General features: G+C 53.5%; 1 protein-coding gene across 6 annotated transcripts; it reads left to right on the top strand.

The window, feature by feature from the left end:
* The first annotated feature begins 464 nt into the window (after positions 1–464).
* On the top strand, positions 465–17,841 carry PPARD (peroxisome proliferator activated receptor delta). 6 transcript variants are annotated; one of them, XM_041721280.2, is made up of 8 exons: positions 465–578; positions 3,296–3,388; positions 12,047–12,161; positions 12,840–12,991; positions 13,681–13,819; positions 14,387–14,589; positions 14,898–15,351; positions 15,735–17,841. In XM_041721280.2, the coding sequence occupies exons 3-8, from the start codon at positions 12,092–12,094 to the stop codon at positions 15,980–15,982; spliced, it is 1,266 nt and encodes a 421-aa protein (XP_041577214.1). In that variant the 5' UTR covers positions 465–578; positions 3,296–3,388; positions 12,047–12,091; the 3' UTR covers positions 15,983–17,841. The 6 variants fall into 6 exon arrangements, with proteins under 6 accessions (XP_041577214.1, XP_072774897.1, XP_030147772.1 ...); XM_072918796.1 differs by having other exon boundaries at positions 11,933–12,161; positions 14,901–15,351; XM_030291912.4 differs by having other exon boundaries at positions 11,933–12,161.
* The last annotated feature ends 293 nt before the right edge of the window (positions 17,842–18,134 follow it).

The following is an 18,134-nucleotide window of genomic DNA, read 5'->3' as shown; positions in this document are numbered from 1 at the left end:
TCGAACGGTCTCACAGGGTTTCTCTCTCTCGGTTTTTTTCCACCGTGGCCGAAGGGGCCCGGGGACAAAGCGCTCAGTGTGCCCACACGCTGACGCACAGCGGGGGCACGGGCAGGGCAGTGCGGGTCAAATGCATCGCCTCTGCGCTGGGACACCGCGGGGTGGCCCTGAGCCCTGTCCCGCGTGGGGTCCCTCGAGGCTGGGTTATTGTCTTCCATCGAGGCGCCAGGGGGTCACTGGCAGCGCTTGGGCTCCTCTGGGGCGCACAAAACACCCTGAGGCGGCGGCGCCGCCATGTTGGGCGGCCCGGCCGCGGAGCCCGCAGCGCCTACACTTCCCATGATGCCCCGCTCCCGGCGCGGGCGCAGTGCGGGCGGCTCCCGCCAGAGGGCGCTGCGGCGCGGGGAGGTGGGGGGGGGTTTGGGGCGGGGCCGTTGCCGTGGTGACGCGGGCGCGAGGCTCCCCGGCGGCGGCGGTGATTGGCTGCGCGCGGCGCGCGGGGTGCGGTGGCGTCAGGGCGTGCACGGTGACGGTGACGGGGGGGGGGGGGCGGCTGCGCGAGTGGGGCCGCGCGTGAGGTGAGTGGGGTCGTGAGGGACCGGGGTGTGAGGGACAGGGGTGTGAGGGGCAGGGGTGTGAGGGACCGGGGTGTGAGGGACAGGGGTGTGAGGGGCAGGGGTGTGAGGGACAGGGGTGTGAGGGGCAGGGGTGTGAGGGACAGGGGTGTGAGGGACAGGGGGTGTGAGGGACCGGGGTGTGAGGGACAGGGGTGTGAGGGACAGGGGTGTGAGGGGCATGGGTGTGAGGGGCATGGGTGTGAGGGGCATGGGTGTGAGGGGCAGGGGTGTGAGGGACCGGGGTGTGAGGGACAGGGGTGTGAGGGGCATGAGTGTGAGGGGCAGGGGTGTGAGGGGCAGGGGTGTGAGGGACCGGGGGTGTGAGGGGCAGGGGTGTGAGGGGCAGGGGTGTGAGGGACAGGGGTGTGAGGGGCAGGGGTGTGAGGGACCGGGGGTGTGAGGGGCAGGGGTGTGAGGGGCAGGGGTGTGAGGGACAGGGGTCTGAGGGGGCAGGGGTGTGAGGGACAGGGGTGTGAGGGACAGGGGTGTGAGGGGCAGGGGTGTGAGGGGCAGGGGTGTGAGGGACAGGGGTGTGAGGGGCAGGGGTGTGAGGGACCGGGGGTGTGAGGGGCATGGGTGTGAGGGGCATGGGTGTGAGGGGCAGGGGTGTGAGGGGCAGGGGTGTGAAGGGGTGTGAGGGGCAGGGGTGTGAGGGACAGGGGTGTGAGGGACAGGTGGTGTGAGGGGACAGGGGTGTGAGGGACAGGGTGTGAGGGACCGGGGTGTGAGGGACAGGGGTGTGAGGGACCGGGTGTGTGAGGGGCAGGGGTGTGAGGGACAGGGGTGTGAGGGGCATGGGTGTGAGGGACCGGGGTGTGAGGGACAGGGTGTGAGGGACAGGGGTGTGAGGGGCAGGGGGTGTGAGGGGCAGGGGTGTGAGGGGCAGGGGTGTGAGGGGCAGGGGTGTGAGGGACCGGGGGGTGTGAGGGACAGGGGTGTGAGGGACAGGGGTCGTGAGGGACCGGGGTGTGAGGGGCAGGGGTGTGAGGGACAGGGGTGTGGGGGGCAGGGGTGTGAGGGACCGGGGGAAGCAACCAGGTGGGGTGTGCTGGCAGGTTCCCTCCATGCCCTGCTGAGCTGGTGCAAGTGTTGCCTTGTGTGTGGTGTGATGGGCATGTCCTGGCATTTAGCTGTGAGTGGGACAAGGTGAGCTAGGCATTTAGTTTTAATTCTCAGATCTCTGGCAGCAGCAGAGCACTCTGGTCTGCCATGAGAGAAAGCTCAGGGTGTGATTTGTGCACTCCCTGCATGTGATTCAGCCCTCGCTGACAGTGTCAAGTCTAATGTGTTACTGAATTGGGATGAGCTTTATTTCTGGTGGAGGTGGAGAAGGCCACCTCCTGATGTGCCAGTGGGGCTGGAATGACTTTAGTGTTGTTCTTTGTCAGAGAGATTAAAGAGAAACTTTGTCAGGATTGTTTAGAAAAACTGTCTTCCATATTGGGGAAGGGATGAGAAACCCGCCCTGCTGTGAAAGTGAAGCTCCTGAGGGCAGTTCTGTGGCCCCACTGAGGCAGAGGCCGGTGCTGGATCCACGCTTGGCAGAGCTCTGTGCTGTCCTCAGCCCCCACCTCTAAACAAGGGCAATCACTGCCTTCAAGAGGAAATCCTGATGTGATTGATGCTCCAGTGCACGGGACTCAGGCTGTATTTTTGGATCCAACACTTGTGACCCCCTCTGGATGTACCTTGATCCTGTAGGGAACACCCTCCACACTCAGGCCACACTCAGCTTTTGAGGCAGGGAGTTCATGTTCTTTTTTCATCTCTCCTGGGCAGCTGCAGCTGTGGTGTCAGACCTGGAAGGATGTGCTGCACTGGGGTTCCCTCTCAGCACAGTACTCACAGGTTACTGCTGAGCTGCCTGGCCTGGTAGGGGCTGGTGATGCTGGTTTGTTGCTGGTTTGTTGCTGGTCCCATGTCAAGGGCAGCAGTACAAAACGGGGCTTTTCATTGGAGTGGGAGGAGCAGCTAAGTCTGGGTAATGTCAGGGAGGGTATGTGGGTGCAAATAGCATCATGTTCACAACATCTTTGTTTAATGTTTTATGTCCAGTTAGTCTGCATAACTGTCTAAAAATAGGACATATTTCCTCCAAGTCCTCTAGTTCAAAGCCTCATAAGCCATTTTTTTCCCGGCATTAGTCTCTTCCTTCTCTTTTGAGTCTGAAATTCATACAAGGCAAAGTTATCAGGAAAACCAAGAAGAGTGAATGAACTCTGTTGGATCCTTAAGTTTCAGCCACCCAAGAAGAAATTCATTAAAGTTGCAGGAACTTTCTGGCAGCCTCTTGAAGGTGTATTAAGCAAGCTGAGTAAACAAGCAGCCTTGTAGCCACCTAGTCCTTTTTCTAGCATCAACTTTGTGCATTGTCATAAGAGCTCAGGGTCATCAGCCTCTGGCTGCAGGTGACTTATGGCAAAGGTGACATCCGTGGGGAGGGGATGGGGCTGTCTCTGCTGGGACACCCCAGGGTTTGCTCTGCCTCCTGTCTTGGGACAGATGCTGCCTGTGGCAGCGGCCCCCTGGAGTCACCCTGGCCCAGGGTTTCAGCGTGCAAAAGAGGGAGTGTGCGTTTAAATTTCAGAGCGGCTGCTGGACCCAGCCCAGTGCTCCCAGCGGCATAAATATCTGGCCTTCAGCACAGCCGTGGAAACTTGCTGTCTGTCCTCCTGCAGATTGCTCCAGTCTTGGCTGTCCTGGCCGTGCTGACATGGTGACTGAGCGGTGGCTCTCGGCGGCAGGCAGACAGGGACAGCTGCTCCGCAGAGGTAACCCTTCCCCTTTGCATGCGGGCCACCGGCCCAGGCACTTAGCAGCGCTCCTAAAAACTTGGGGTAGGGAAGAGCGGTTTACTTCCAGCAAGATTGCCTTTGTCCATGAGCTTAAACTTCCTTAAATTTAATTTTAAATTTAAACTCCATGCCTTACTTTTGTTCTGTTTCTGAATATGATCTTATGGATTACTTTAGGAATACACTGTGAGGGCCATGGTCTAATGCTGTTCCCCTCAGCTGGCTCTTTCTGTCAAAGCATAGTGACATAACATTTCATTATTTCCCTGATGTTGATGACTGAAATTGGCTCTTGTAGATGAGGGAGGGCGCGTGGGATCCGGGGCTGCACGTGGGTCACCAATCACCCAACAATCCCACACACGACCCGGTGCTGGTGCTGTCGGTGTCAGACAAAGCTGAGCAGGTCATGGCAGAGCAGAACGGGGCTCTGGAGGAGGTGGTCAGCAGGGCCATGGGCGGGCACTGTCCTGCCCGCAGACCTCTGAAGTGATTCCTGGAATCAGCAGTGCCGTGGCTGTCTGCATGGGGCTGTGGGGGTGTGTTTGCCTCAACACAGGGCTGAGGTGTTGAGCTGTCGTGGGTCCGGTGTCAGATTAGTGCAATGGTTGCTCCACCTCTGTTCTGGTGTTCAAGACAGACTTCCAAGGATCTTCACAGCATGTCAAGAGGATTTTATAATGAGCCCCATGAGGCTTTGCTGATCAGAAGAGCATTGTTGTACAGAATTGTTTTCTGGTGTTGATGGGCTCTGTCTTTCTTGTGTGAAGCCTTTTGAAAAATATGTAATTTTGTACAGTACATCTTGTTGCCCTTTGGGGACTGTTTCGTCTGTGGCTATTAAATTATGGACTGGAAAACTGCAAATGTTCTTGGAGACTGAAGGACTGGCACAAGAAGAGGCTTTTGGGCTCCTCTGAACAACAGAACCTGACACACAAATGATGTTTTAATTGGGTGAGATGATGTTACAGTGTTTATGCCTGAAAGGTTATTTGCTGTCAGAGCCCAGCCTGGCTTGCCCTGACAATGACATTTTAGATGTCAGGGGTTTTGTGGTTTGTACTGACTCTTTTGCTTAGAGTAGGAACAATCTGATAACCACAGATTTTGTCGGGCTGCGTTGTTGCTTCTCATCAGGTGCTGCAGAGTAATCTCTGCTTTTTCCAGAAGTCTCTCTGTTCAGAGATGCACTGCTGCAGTCATTTTGGAGACTCTGGGAACGTCTGGACAAACAGAAGTGATTTCCATAGTGAGGACAAGTAAGATTTTTCTGTAGAACTAGTTTTATTTTTTTTGTTAATTACTCTGCAATGTGCTTCCCTTGGCAGAATGCCTGGGAAATTACTTTACCAAAGCAGGGTTTAGAGAGAAACAATTTATGCCAGTATGAATCCTTTTGGTCAAGGGGATTTTGAAGTGCATCTTCCCCAAAATATATGTTTTAGGATGATGTTCACTGGAGCCCTGCTTGACTGCAGGAAGGGTTCAGAGCAGAACTGACTCAAGATGTATCTTAATTTCATTATGACTTCTTGAAATGCTTTAATATCCACTGTTTCAGTCATAGTGTCTGGAAAATGTCTGTGTTCTCCAAGGCTTAGCCAAGAGCTTGTGAACATCTGGGATCGTTTTGGTCAGGTCTATTTGGCTTTGCAGAGGGCTCTGAAATGCATGTGTATGTTGGGGTGCTTTCCTGGGGATCTCACAGACAGGCTCTGCTCCAAGTTTAGAGTTTTGGGGAGTCTGTGGTTTGCAGGGGAATCCTGACCATGGAGGAGGAAGCGTCAGGATGAAAGCACAAGCCAGAAACACAAGCATTTGTTCTGGTGCTGGGTGAAGCCAGGACCCACCTCTGGGGCTGGGTAACCCACAGCCTGGTAACCCCCAAGTTATCCAAAGCTGTTGCCATCAGGCTGCAATTCCTGATTTTCCCTCATCTGGGAACTGGAACTTGAAATAGCAAAAACCAGAACATGCATGCTCAACCCTTAACAGATATGTGGGTTGGAGACAGGGAATGGTTTTGGTGATTTGAAAGGGCAGATGAGCTGATAGGGAAGCATTTCTTTGATGGGCTGTTAAGACAGACTTTACTGCGAAACACATGCCTATCTCATTAGGACAGGCTTTGTCAGGCCTTTCCTGGCAGAGGTTGTGTGTGATGGCTTCAAAATAAGCAATGCTTTGTGCAGTCATCTTGTTGACGGGAACCTAAGCCCAAATCCCCGTCCTGCCTGACTTTTTATAAGTGTTTTTCAGTGCAGCTCTTGATTTCATCATAATGCAATCTGGGATATTTCTGAAAATGTCCAAATCAGCTTTTCACCTTAAAGTTGTTTATATGGGTTCTGCTAGAGATGTTGGCTCTTGAAAGCTGTTAACCCCATGAGGGCTGATGGTCAGAGACACACATCTCTGAAAATATCTGTGGGTTGGTTCTCATGTCCATGGGGTAGAACTTGTGGAACTTAGGGGCATGGGGATCTCTGGAAAAGGGTTGTTGGTGAGCATGAACTTGAGGAGCCTGCTGAGCTTCCAGCAGCTGGCTGTGTGAGGAAGCAGTAGCTGTTGGCTGGCTGTGAGCTCTGTGGCTCACCCTGTACCCCCAAGACGGTGCCAAAGGCATGAGGATGTTATGAAAGGTGCGAATGCTTTGCTCAAGCATTTTGTTTTCTGGGGGCTGAGGCAGAAATCCAAATGGTCAGAGCGCACTGTGAGTCTTGGCAGGATCACACTGACACGGTGGCTGCTCCTTTCCCTGCTGAAAAGGCAGGGGAATCTCTGCTGTCCAGGCAGCTATTGCTATGTGAATGTGGCCAAAAATAGTAATGAAACAGCATTCCCATCTAGTTCCCGACAGGGTGTTGTACTAGTTTGTGTGGAAAAGCAGCTCTGGTGTTCTCTGGGGGTTTTCTTCTGGGGATGTGTGCAGTCAGACTGGGACCCCTCTGTTGTCCTGCTCCGTGGCTGAAGGGGAGCTGCAGCAGGCACAGCAATCTGCTCGATCCGTCTCGCTGCGCATGTCCTGGCCCTGCTGAATCATCAGAACTTGTGTCTGGGCACAATTGCTCTCTGTCAGCTGTGTCCTGGGATCAGAGCAGCATGGCTGGGGCCAGGATATTTTGCTAAAGTCTACAAAGCCAAGTAGCACTTTTCTGGGAGTCCAAGTGTAAACATAACAAAACTTACAGGCTGATGGATTTTTTTTTTTCTGGTTAGTCCATGGGATCTAAAATCTGTTGCTGCAAAAAGGAGGAGGCTTGCTATTTGTTTTGTGGGCATTTTTCTGCATCTGGGAGCACTGGCAAAGTAGCAATAAAACCTAGGGGCCTGCTGGATGTTTGGCTCCAGACAGAAGACTGCATGCATGGGTGTGATTTTAAGTGCCTCATCAGCCCACTGCCGCTTTTCTACCCCCATTGCTTTTCTGGGGAGCTGATTGCCCCTTCCAAAGCATGAGTGGCACTTGCTGGTGTCCCAGTGACCCTGAGACTTTGGGGAAATCTAAGCTGGGTGCTGGTGTGCACAGCACTGCCAAACTTGGCCTCACTGACCGCCAGCAATGCTCCTGTTCACAGCCACAGCTTGTTCCACTCGCCACTTTCCTGGAGTTCCACTGCAGTGCTGCTCTGAGCCTGTGCCCACTGTTTGCCTTGGGAAGTGGTGTTGCTGTTTCTGTGAGCTCCTCCCTTACCAGCCCTGTTCTATAATTACTGATGTTCCTGAAACTGGATCCTTCCACGTGTCCTGCTCAGGTTCATGAGGACAAGGGGTCCCTAGGCAAACTGACTGCCTTGGAGTACAACCAAGAGGACTTCAGCAGTTTGGGAAAGCGTCATCTTACAGTGGTTCATTGAGTTCTAAGCCCCACTTTAGCCTCCTCACCTTTGGGATGCTAAAGGAAAGGGGAATAATACTAGACTTCTCTGGCGTGCAAGTGCCACGTTTACTGTGTGACCCCAAAGCATTGCCACAGTTTCACAGCCACCTCTGCAGTGCCCTGGGCTGTGGGGGAATGATCCTCTCTTCTTGCCAGACTTAATGATCTTCTCAGATAGCAGCACTTCTGTGCCATTTCAAGCACTGAGAAGCCCCAGTGGTGTCACCTTTCCAGTACCTGCTTGTTTCCTGGCTGCTGTCCTTGTTCCGATGGGTCAGACCGACGTGCCCTCCTGGCCAAAGATACTTTGGGCTGTCCTGAGTTGACCGCTAAACACAAATACCAGTCAGCAGTTGGCAGAATGAGATGTGCCAGTTTACTTCCTGAAAGTCATCCTGGAAATGCCTTGTACAGGAATGTACAATGGGAGAAGATGGTCACAAGCAGTGCAGGGAGCTGACCTGGGGCTGGGCAGGGCAGACCTGCGAGTGTGACTGCAAACAGGTGTCAAAATCTGTGATACAGGAATAAACAATGACACTTGGCACTAATCTATTGCTCTGCACTTCCAAAAATGCCATCTCCATGAGCTAATGCGGCCAGGGAATGATCAGGAAGGAAGCACTGTAAAAGTCCTTGTTTCTTTGTGATGGGTTTTGGTTGGGTTTTTTTATAGTCAAGAAATGGAAATAGGGGACCTGACCAGATTTGCTGAAGGTCATGGAGCAGCACTTCAATTACGAGCTAAGAACTGTGCAGCTCTTCCCTGCCTGCCCTGCTGCTGCCCTTCAGCCACGAGCCTGATGAGGGCAGGGAGTCCCTCTGCTGGGAAGCTGTTGAGGGATGATTTCTCAGTCTTCCCAATCTGCCATCTCAAGATTTTGGAGCACATCCCATGCATGCTTTCTGCTGAAGCCAGGGACGGCTGCAACTCCTGGAGAAGAGCAGCCTAGCAGACCCTGCTTTGTGCATGGCTGAGAGTTCAGTGCCCAAAGTCTGCTGTTTTTCTGTGTCTGCAATACCTCTTACACTCTGAACAAAGCCAGCAGCAAGTTCCTTTTGGAGCAAAATGTCATGACCTGGTTTTGGGGACAGCATCAATCATGGTACAAAAAGAGAAGAATCCAGCAAGTTTCGTAACCTTTTTAATGAGCTGGCTTTTTCCCCCCTCAGTGCCCAGGAAGTGGGCGAGTTAAAACGTGCAATAGATGCGTGATTCATTTTGGCAAGCCAGGCTGCTCAAGGGAGCTGAGGGAATCTCCTGCACCCTGTGTCACAAGTCCCACAGTAATTAGCAGCAGCTAATGGGCATGGCAGCTCTGGCAGCACCCCTCTGCTTAATGAGCCCAGCCCACTCTTGGGGAAGCACAGGTGGTCCACACTGGGCAGCCTTGGAGAGAGAATCACAGGACTGGGCTCTGGGGCATGGTACAGCATCTAAATAGATGCTTCAGGGGGAAAAATCTGGCCCAGAACATCCACCCTGGTCAGTGCTGTGTGGGAAGGCTCTTCCTTGCTAGCTGTAGTAGTTTATTTTTGTGTGTAGCCTGCCTTGAGGCCAAGACTTTGAGTAAGGAAGGAAACACGCAGCTACTAAGTGTTGCTGAGATCTCATTGGCTAATAGGGGGGTATGCTGATCTTACAGGAGCAAACATAAACATGTTTTCAGTGTTTGTCTCTCCTGTTTTGTACTCTCAGTTACCTTTCCTGTATTGCAGCATCTGCTTAGCTCTTATTTGGCTTTTATTAGTAGTAGCTGACAAGTAGGAGGAGGAACAGAAACTGGTACTTGATCAGCAGATCTTGGAAGCAGTGACACAACCTAAGGAAGTCTGCAAAAGGTGGTCAACCAGCAGCAATCACATCTCTTTTATGGATTCAGGTCAGTTTTCAAATGTGGATTCAAAATGTGCTGCACATCACAGTGCTGAGTTCTCATCTCACCCCTTCTCTTTCTTTTGGCTGTGAATTTGGTGAACTTTCTTGTCCCGAGGAATAAACACAAATGAGGAGTGCTCCCATGATATATTGGTTTTCCTTTATGACCTCCTTTATAGTACAGTTGTACTGAACAACTGCTTTGAGCAGATCAACTCTGTGACTTGATTCTTGGGAGGTTTGGACCTTTCTTTGGTGCTTTCTTTGCATGGAAACTCTGAGCTTGGCTCCAGGGTCTGTGTGCTAATCAGCAGGACTGGCTGCCAGGGGAACTGCCTGGCCACAGGGACACAAGCTGTTGGTTGGTGATCTAGAGGCTTGGATCTTGGTCAGCTCTGGAGAAGTACTACCTTCTTGCAGGGAATCCACACTGAAGATTTATCTCCTTTTAACTCTTATTCCTGTTTTTTTCCTCTCCTGGTTGTGCCACGTCTCTCTCCCTGTTCCCACTGATGGTTTAGCTTGGCGTAGATGCCAGCTTCTAGGAAAGACAAACCTGTTGCCCAAGCTGTTTGCAGCCAGCAGGCATCAGCCCAAGCCCAGAGCCAGCAAACAAACCCTCCCTGAATCAGCTGCAGAGGAAGCTGCTGGCTCAGCCAGGGTTACCAAAGCTCCTTGGAACAGGCATTGAGGCAAGGGCACAGCAAGTCATGAGATGCTTGTGCTCTTGCTCATTCCCATCCTGTGGGAAGAGGAAGGGAAACAACTTTGCTAGATTCTCTGGATATACTTAGGAAGAAATTCACAGTCTCCATCCTTGTTTCCATCCTGTGATAGCTGGCAAAGCAGAGAGCTCTGTCTGCAGGGGGCTTAAAGCAAGGGGCTTGTGCTGGATGCCAGGGACAAAGAGAATCTAATGAGCTGCTCATTGAGCTGCTGCAGGATGGATTTTCCACTGTATACGAGCTTCTCCTGCCCCAAGCTTCTCCAACTAACTGCTCTTCCAGGCAAAAGAAAGTTTTTCCCTGATGTTTGTGTGATCATTTATATATAACCCTGAACAGTGAAGTTCATTACCCTCTATCTCCAATGAATAAGTTTTCCTGCCTGTCTGCCATGTCCCACTGTGTGGGATGTGTGAGCAGAGGCCAAGGATAACACTGCCCTTCAATGGTCCCTCAGTGCTCGTGTGGAGGCATGGGAAGGGAGCACCCCCGTGCCTGCTCCTGCTGCCAAGGAGCACAGGGCAGTGTGCTCACTGCTGCCACTAATATACCTCACCTGCAAGCAAAGCCACCTGTCCTGCAGCCTGAATTCCCAGTGTGGAGGAGAAAAATAAAGCCCCCTCAGCCACAGGAGACCCAGGCTCTGGTAGGGCACCAGCTCCAGGGGTGACTTGTGTCCTGGCTTTGTGAGGTGTCTGTGTTCACCCTCCCACCTGCAGGTTTTGTTCTCTCCCTAAGCTGCTTCCTTGCTCTTTCAGGGAGCTCTGACCTTGATGTCTTTCCAGCAATCCAAGGAGCTGGCTGCAGCTCAAATCTGAAGTGCCAGGTCTGAGGGTCTGCTCTGGAAGGGCAAAAAAATCCAGGGAGTCCTGGGTCACTGCTGCCCTTCCCCAGCAAGCCCTGAGTTGTGCTGTGGGCTTGGGCATGGGGCACAGACCATCCCAGAGCTCGGGGTTGCCCTTATACAAGGCCCCTGCAATATCCTGCATTAGATTAATTTGGGTCTGCAAATTGAGGCTCTCTTGGTTGAACCTGGATTTCAGTGGCTTTCCTGATGGGTATTTCTCCACTTAAAAATAATTCTCTTAAGGAAGCGGATGGAACTCTACATAAGATGGGCTTGAGATATTAATTATTCAAGGAAGAGTCAGTTTAGGAATCAGGATCCAGCATGGCTGGGAGGGAGGTGGGATTGTGGGCTCTTTGGGATGGAGTAAGGCAAACAAGGAGCGGAAGTGTGTGGGGGAGGACGGGGCCGTTCCTCCCACAGGAAACCCGGGATTAAGACACTGGTTGGATTGTGTGGCTGTTGGGATCGCGCTGCTGGACCCCGTGGCTGAGCACGGCCGGCAGCTGCGCAGAGCAACAGCAACACGTTCAACCCTGCTCTTGGCAGAGCAGCCAAGTGAAAACAAACACAGAGGCTGTAACTGGCAGCACTCTGACGGGAAGGAGTGCGAGTGCAGGGCCGACAGGAAGCCATCAGTCTTGCAGATGGCTTGCATGGGCCAGGGACTTTTAGCCACTGCCTGCTGCTGCACTGAGCCCTGCTCCCCCAGTATCTTCCACCAACGGGCACAGTGTGTCCTAATCAGCTGCTGCTCCCAATCCAGGCTCTGCCATGGCTGGGCAGGGACAGAGGGTGAAGCCAGCCCTACTTTGATCCTTCTGGAGGTGTTGGCTCTATCAGAGCCTGGCCCTGGCTGCATCACATCACTGTCAGCTCTGAGGGACGTTATCTGGGGCAGCATTTCTGCTATGGGACTTGTAAGTTGGGGACCCCTGATCCCTGGGTGGCATCTGGGCTGATTTGTGATCTGCTAGGCTTTAAAAACAATTCTGTGAGCTTTTGCTTCCTTGAGTCCTACAGAATGTTTATTCCACAGTGCAAAGGGATCTTTAAATGTGCCCTGCTCTGCATGTCTCACTGGCTGAGGAGCAAGCACAGAGCAGGACTGGTGTGGTTGGTGACACTGCCCTGCTGCTGAACTGCTCCGTGCAGGCACTCAGTGGCCTCTCTCCATGTCCTGCAGGCTAGCAGGAACAGCCTGGTGGGGTCCATCTTGGATAGACGCGGATGATGCCAGAGCTATGACAGGGATTGCAGTCTTGGCACTGAGGGGTGATCAATTATGGAACAACTACAGGAGGAAGTACCTGAGGTCAAGGAAGAGGAAGAGGAAGAGGCAGTGATGGTGGCAAGTGGAGCCTCAGACCCAACTGGAGGACCAGACAGCTCGCTGCCTTCAAGCAGCTACACAGGTGAGTGGAGCCACAGGATCTCATCCTGTGGAGTATCCAGGTGCCCACAGCCCCCAGGCAGCATGCTCAGCTGCAAGGGCAGAGGATCTGTCCCTGAATGGAGTTCAGCTGAACTGAACATTTCACATTTATTTGTGAAATAATGCTCCAAGTTATGGAGAGGCTTATTTCTTCCTCTGAGGTCACTGCACATCCATTGGCAATGGGTTTTGGGGTGGAAATTAAAAGGACAGGCAGGAAACATTGTGCTTCAGAGCAAGGGGCCTCCCAGGGTGCTTGGGAATGCTTCCTTGGACACTTCTTGAGGTCCTCAGAGCAAAGTGATTGTAGGAGGTGGGAGAGAAGGTTTGTGGGTGCAGAAAAGCCTCTTCCAGAGCCCTTGATGTTCCAGCTAGGATGTCCTGTGCCAGCAGCCAGCTAACAAGGGATTATAAAATCTGCTGGTTGCAGTTTCATTGCCAGGACATGAATGCCAAAGGAAAGAAAGGAGCATTAATGTGGAGTCTGAGCTGCTGGGGCATTCTTGACGCTGTTCATGGCATTTGCCTGCAGCCGGTGCCTGATTCCAGATGTGATACCAGGGGCAGGCAGGACAGGGCTGGAGTCCCTCCTCAGCCACGCCAGGAGCTGGGCCTGTGGCTGTGACATGGAAGGACGTGTCCCTGTGTGCGTTCGCAGACCTGTCACAGAGCTCCTCTCCCTCGCTGTCGGACCAGCTGCAGATGGGCTGCGAGGAGGCGGCGCTGGGAGCGCTGAACGTGGAGTGCAGGGTCTGCGGAGACAAAGCCTCGGGCTTCCACTACGGCGTGCACGCCTGCGAGGGCTGCAAGGTGAGTCCCAGGGACAGCTGGGCTCTGCAGCACTAAGCAGGGCTCGGATCCCCCAGACTGGGCTGCCTCCTCACACAAGCAGATTTGCAGCAAAACAGGGATTGATTGTAAAAACCTCAACCTGTCTAGAATGGGCAAGCATAGGCAGGCAACAGATGCTGCCCTGGGAAGGGGACTGAGACCTGTATGGCCCAAACCTTGCATTGTCATGCTTTGAAGTGTAAGGCAAATCCATCTGTCCCCAAAGAGACCCTGATTTCGCTTTAAAAAATAGTTTCTGTGCTGAAAATCAGCAGTGAGCTGTGTATTTATCTCCCTGGGATCACTGGCTGCAGATTGGATGTTCCTCTGGAATTCTTTCCCCTGCAGCAGATCCAGCAGGGTTGCGTTAGCAGCCCAGGTCCTGCCAGACATTCCTGCAGGCTGGGGTTGGCCCATGGCTTGTTCCTCCATCCCTCTCTGTGGGCTGCTGGCCACAGTCACAGCCAGGCATGGGGTGCCCTCACATCTCTTCCTTTGCAGCCCCTTTCTGTCACCACATGGACTTCTTGGGATAGAGACCCTGCTTGCATCACAGAGACCCAGGGCTCCCCCTCCTGAACCTCCCTGAAGCTCCTGGGGATAACAAACCAGTCTGGTCCCAAACCATAGGCCCTGCTGCTCCATGTCTCCCTGCTCCCTGCCTGCAGGGTTTCTTCCGCCGGACGATCCGCATGAAGCTGGAGTACGAGAAGTGTGAGAGGAGCTGCAAGATTCAGAAGAAGAACAGAAACAAGTGCCAGTACTGCCGCTTCCAGAAATGCCTCTCGCTGGGCATGTCACACAATGGTGAGTGTCACTGCTGCCCACAGGCCTGGCCAGCTGGGTGACACAGGGCCAGCTGCCCTCCTGTGAAGGGTGCTCATAGCCTCCTGTGCTTTAGTCCATGGCTTTTCTTGCTAGGTGATCATTCAAATCTAGTGCTTCAAGCATCTGACTCCTCTTCTTTTTCTGTATGAGAAGGGGCTGTTCACTCCCACCATGCAGTGCAGCTGCTGGCATGTGGTTGTCCCTTATGTACTGGCCCCGAGGGAACTGGACACACAAATTGGTCTGTGCTGGGACTTTTAGATTTCATGTGTGAGAATCTCAGACCCAGACAAGCAAAGGCGTTTATGTGGGAATCAGGGTTTGAGCAAGAGCCCAGAGGAATGGGATGGGATTCTGGTGTGAGGAAACAGCAGTGGATGTTTTATGAAGGTGTTAGTGCTGAAGGAACTGCAGCCTGGAGAAGCATTGTGTTATATAGCTGCAGGTGTTCTCCAGCAGACCTGCAGTGGCAGAACAAACTGCTGCCTCTCTGGATGCCTCTCCTGGGGCTCCCCAGCTGTCCTGACCCCCAGTTTTGCCCCCCAGCAATCCGCTTTGGGCGCATGCCAGAGGCAGAGAAGAGGAAGCTGGTGGCAGGGCTGACAGCGAGCGAGATCAGCTGCCAGAACCCACAGGTGGCTGACCTGAAAGCTTTCTCCAAGCACATCTACAACGCCTACCTGAAGAATTTCAACATGACCAAAAAGAAGGCAAGAGGTATCCTGACCGGCAAGGCCAGCAGCACCCCAGTAAGTTCCCTCCCAGGGCAGGTGGGGTTGGCCATGGCCAGCATGGGGGACTGTTCTCTGGGAGATGCTGCACATCTCCTTGCTGCCATAGCTGTTCCACATGCACCATTCTCACCTGGGCTCCCTTGCTGGGAGAAACCGCATTGCTCTGCACACTTGTGCTGTGGTGGGTGGGTGCAGATTAGCTGGGCACTGCCAGCCCCAGAGGCAGGGCACAGCACAGGGACAGGCAGACAAACATGACTGTCCTGAGCAGAGATGGCACCTCGAGTCCCCACAGCAGACTCCTAACTTGCTTCTTGTTCAAGCAGCCTTTTGTGATCCATGACATGGACACCCTGTGGCAGGCGGAGAAGGGGCTGGTGTGGAAGCAGCTGGTGAATGGCATCCCCCCCTACAAGGAGATCGGGGTGCACGTCTTCTACCGCTGCCAGTGCACCACGGTGGAGACCGTGCGGGAGCTCACCGAGTTCGCCAAGAGCATCCCCAGCTTCATAGGCCTCTACCTGAACGACCAAGTGACTCTGCTCAAGTACGGCGTGCACGAGGCCATCTTCGCCATGCTGGCCTCCATCATGAACAAGGATGGGCTGCTGGTGGCCAACGGGAACGGCTTTGTGACCCGCGAGTTCCTGCGCAGCCTGCGCAAGCCCTTCAATGAGATCATGGAGCCCAAATTTGAGTTTGCTGTGAAGTTCAACGCGCTGGAGCTGGATGACAGCGACCTGTCCCTGTTTGTGGCTGCCATCATCCTGTGTGGAGGTGAGCGGGTGCCCTCAGCCGTGCCAGGGTCAGGAAGAGTCTTCCCTACTTAGAGGTGGCTCAGAGGGGGCGAGGGGAGCTGAGCTGCAGCTGGGCTTGAGGTCAGCCAGGGATGTCTCAGGCATGAGAGAAGAACTGAACACTTCCAAACCAAAGCTTCTCTGTGGAGGGGATGCCTGGCAAGCTTGGACCAACAGCAAGGAATGCAGAAGTGGCATCTCCTTTCTCATGTGCTGCTGTGGAATAGATTGTCCAGGGGCACACTTCTCCCCTTTCTAGCTGATGAGGTTGAAGTCACAGTGGGTGGGTTACAGTCCCTGGCTCCCTTTCCCCAGGAGCAGTGTGTACCATGACCCTGCAGCTACCATGCTTCCTCTCCACAGACCGCCCTGGCCTGATGAACGTGAAGCAGGTGGAGGAGATCCAAGACAACATCCTGCGAGCGCTGGAGTTCCACCTGCAGTCCAACCACCCAGATGCCCAGTACCTCTTCCCCAAGCTGCTGCAGAAGATGGCTGATCTGCGACAGCTGGTGACAGAGCACGCCCAGCTGGTGCAGAAGATCAAGAAGACAGAGACAGAGACATCTCTGCACCCACTTCTACAGGAGATCTACAAGGACATGTACTAAGGACCTGTTATTTATGAGAATGAAGCCATGGATTCCCATCAAGACTCTTTGTACAGAAACAAAGAAAACCCTTCCCAGTGTCTTCCATTTCTCCTACTGGAAACTTTTCTATGTGACCCTGACATATGGTACGTAGGGCAAGATGCCGTCAGGATCTGCAGGTGCCTCCTGCTCGGCCAGGGCTTCCGTTAACACACACTAATAACTCTGCAGTGCTGCTGTTCCCGTTCCTGTGGCCCAGCTCCAGCTGCTCCTGGAAGTGGAGCAGGGTGGGGAGCCCTGGTCCTTAGGAGGGCCAAGGGGGTGCAGGGGCCAGCGAGGCTGACAGCAGCACTTACAGGTATTCTCTTGTTCGTTTGCACTCCAAGGACGGGGTCCTGAGCCATGAAGTTTGGGACAGTGTGATGAGAGGATGTTTCTCTCTTTCCCTAAGAAAAGCTCTGGAGTATTTGAACACAGGTAGGGCTGTCCTAGGGGAGACCCTCAGCTGCAGCCCCCACCGTGCTCTGCAGTGTGTTCCTGTCTCCCCGTGGGAATGTGTGAACTCTGCCTTCCTGGGTGCTGTGTGGGAGCCTTCGCTCCTGGCACCCTCGTTCTGTAGGGAATATGTCCCTTGGCACCTCAGTAGGAGAGAGGCTGGGATGGGGAAGTAGGAGTGAAAGGATTTGACTCCTTAAAATTCACTTTCAGAGCAGAGTCACGGAATCCGTGGCTTCCACAGGCTGCTCTGCACAGACATGGGTTACAAAAAAGGTGTGTGGAGGGTCAGAGGCCTTGAGCTGGTCAGGGTTTGGTGTCCTGCCTCAGTTTCCCCTCTGTGAAAGGGACCCGGATTGTCACATGCTGTCTGCTCGGAGCAGGGGCACAAGGATCTGTTAGTGCATTGGTTGCAGAGCTTTGCAGCTGTAAATGCCAAGGATTTATGAACAGGGAGGGGGGTGGTTGGGATGCTCACAATGAGCAGGAGCTTCCCGGTGAGCGTGGCTGTGTCAGGGAAGCTGCCAGTCCACCTCTGCCACTGTTCCCAAGAGTGGAGCAGCTCCAGGCTTAGAGGTCTGCCTGATCCCAGCACTGTTCTGGGACTTTACCTCACAACTTCTCACAGCTGTAGTGAAACACCACGGTGCTGCCTGGGCCAGGCAGGCCCCTGGTGTGGGGGCTGTGTCCCTTGGGCTTTGGGCAGGGGGAGGATGGATCTGGGAATGGCTCTGTTTCCCTTTCAGGATAATGGTGTCTCACCTAAGAAGCAACGCTTCTCTGTCTGCAGCTCCTAGTCCCTTGTGTCCTGAGCAGCCTTATTAAAATACTGATATTCCCTAGGAGGGGTTGTGGGAGCAAATTATTCGGTTTTATTTTACTTTCCTCTTCTTCAGGGTAGCAGATTTCCCTGGTGCAATAATTCCTTGAAAACCCAAAGGGGAAGAGCACTAGGCTTTCCCTCCCCATCACAGGGCTGGTCGGTCCCAAACCTCCCCCTGCTGCCACACTCCTCAGTTTGCTGTGCCTCAGTTTCCCTGCCCAGCCCTCCCCTCCCTACCTCGCAGGGGTGTTGGGAATCACCGTTTCTGAAGCACTTTGAAGCCCTCTGGGGGAAGGCACTGGACACATGAGTGTGCTGGTGGGAGCCCAGGGATTTGTCCTTCCCAAAATCCCGGTGGTGTCCCCACCTCGCTCGCAATGCAGGACTCGTGCCCATCACCTGGGAAACTTTTTGCTCTTCCTTCCTCGACAGTATAACAACCCTCAAACTGAAATGTATATTTTTGCTAGAAGTACAAACCTCCAAGTGTTTTTAATAATATAAATAGTGTCCACAAACTGACTTGACTTTAAATAAATCTGAACTAAATATTTAAGAACCTTTTAGTGTCCAGCCTATTTTTTTGGTCTTTCTCTCAGCACCTGGGGACAGCTGTCCGTGGGAGGATTTCCAGCAGAGGCGATGGGATTTGCTGTGATTTGCTGTGATTTGCCACGATTCCTGGGTTTCTGTAATTCCCAGATTTTGTACCTGCTGTGGTTTTCCTGCCTGCAAACCTAAAGCAGCAGAAAGAGGCAGTGTGGAGCAGGATCCCAACCTCAGCTGGATGCTCCCTGCCCCAAATGCTGCGGGTGGAGCTGGAAATGAGCTGAAAACACCGGGACAAGGGGA

Source organism: Taeniopygia guttata, chromosome 26 (assembly GCF_048771995.1).
Source record: "Taeniopygia guttata chromosome 26, bTaeGut7.mat, whole genome shotgun sequence".
Taxonomy (NCBI): domain Eukaryota; kingdom Metazoa; phylum Chordata; class Aves; order Passeriformes; family Estrildidae; genus Taeniopygia; species Taeniopygia guttata.
The sequence above is the reverse complement of the archived record's forward strand: the minus strand, read 5'-3'. Positions and strand labels throughout refer to the sequence as shown.

Bases quoted from the DNA above. Each gene is read 5' to 3' on its own strand.
- PPARD (XM_030291912.4), top strand. From the start codon at position 12,032: ATGGAACAACTACAGGAGGAAGTACCTGAGGTCAAGGAAGAGGAAGAG. The intron at 12,992-13,680 runs GTGAGTCCCAGG...CCCTGCCTGCAG, and splicing joins ACGCCTGCGAGGGCTGCAAG to GGTTTCTTCCGCCGGACGAT. The intron at 14,590-14,897 runs GTAAGTTCCCTC...TTCTTGTTCAAG, and splicing joins GCAAGGCCAGCAGCACCCCA to CAGCCTTTTGTGATCCATGA.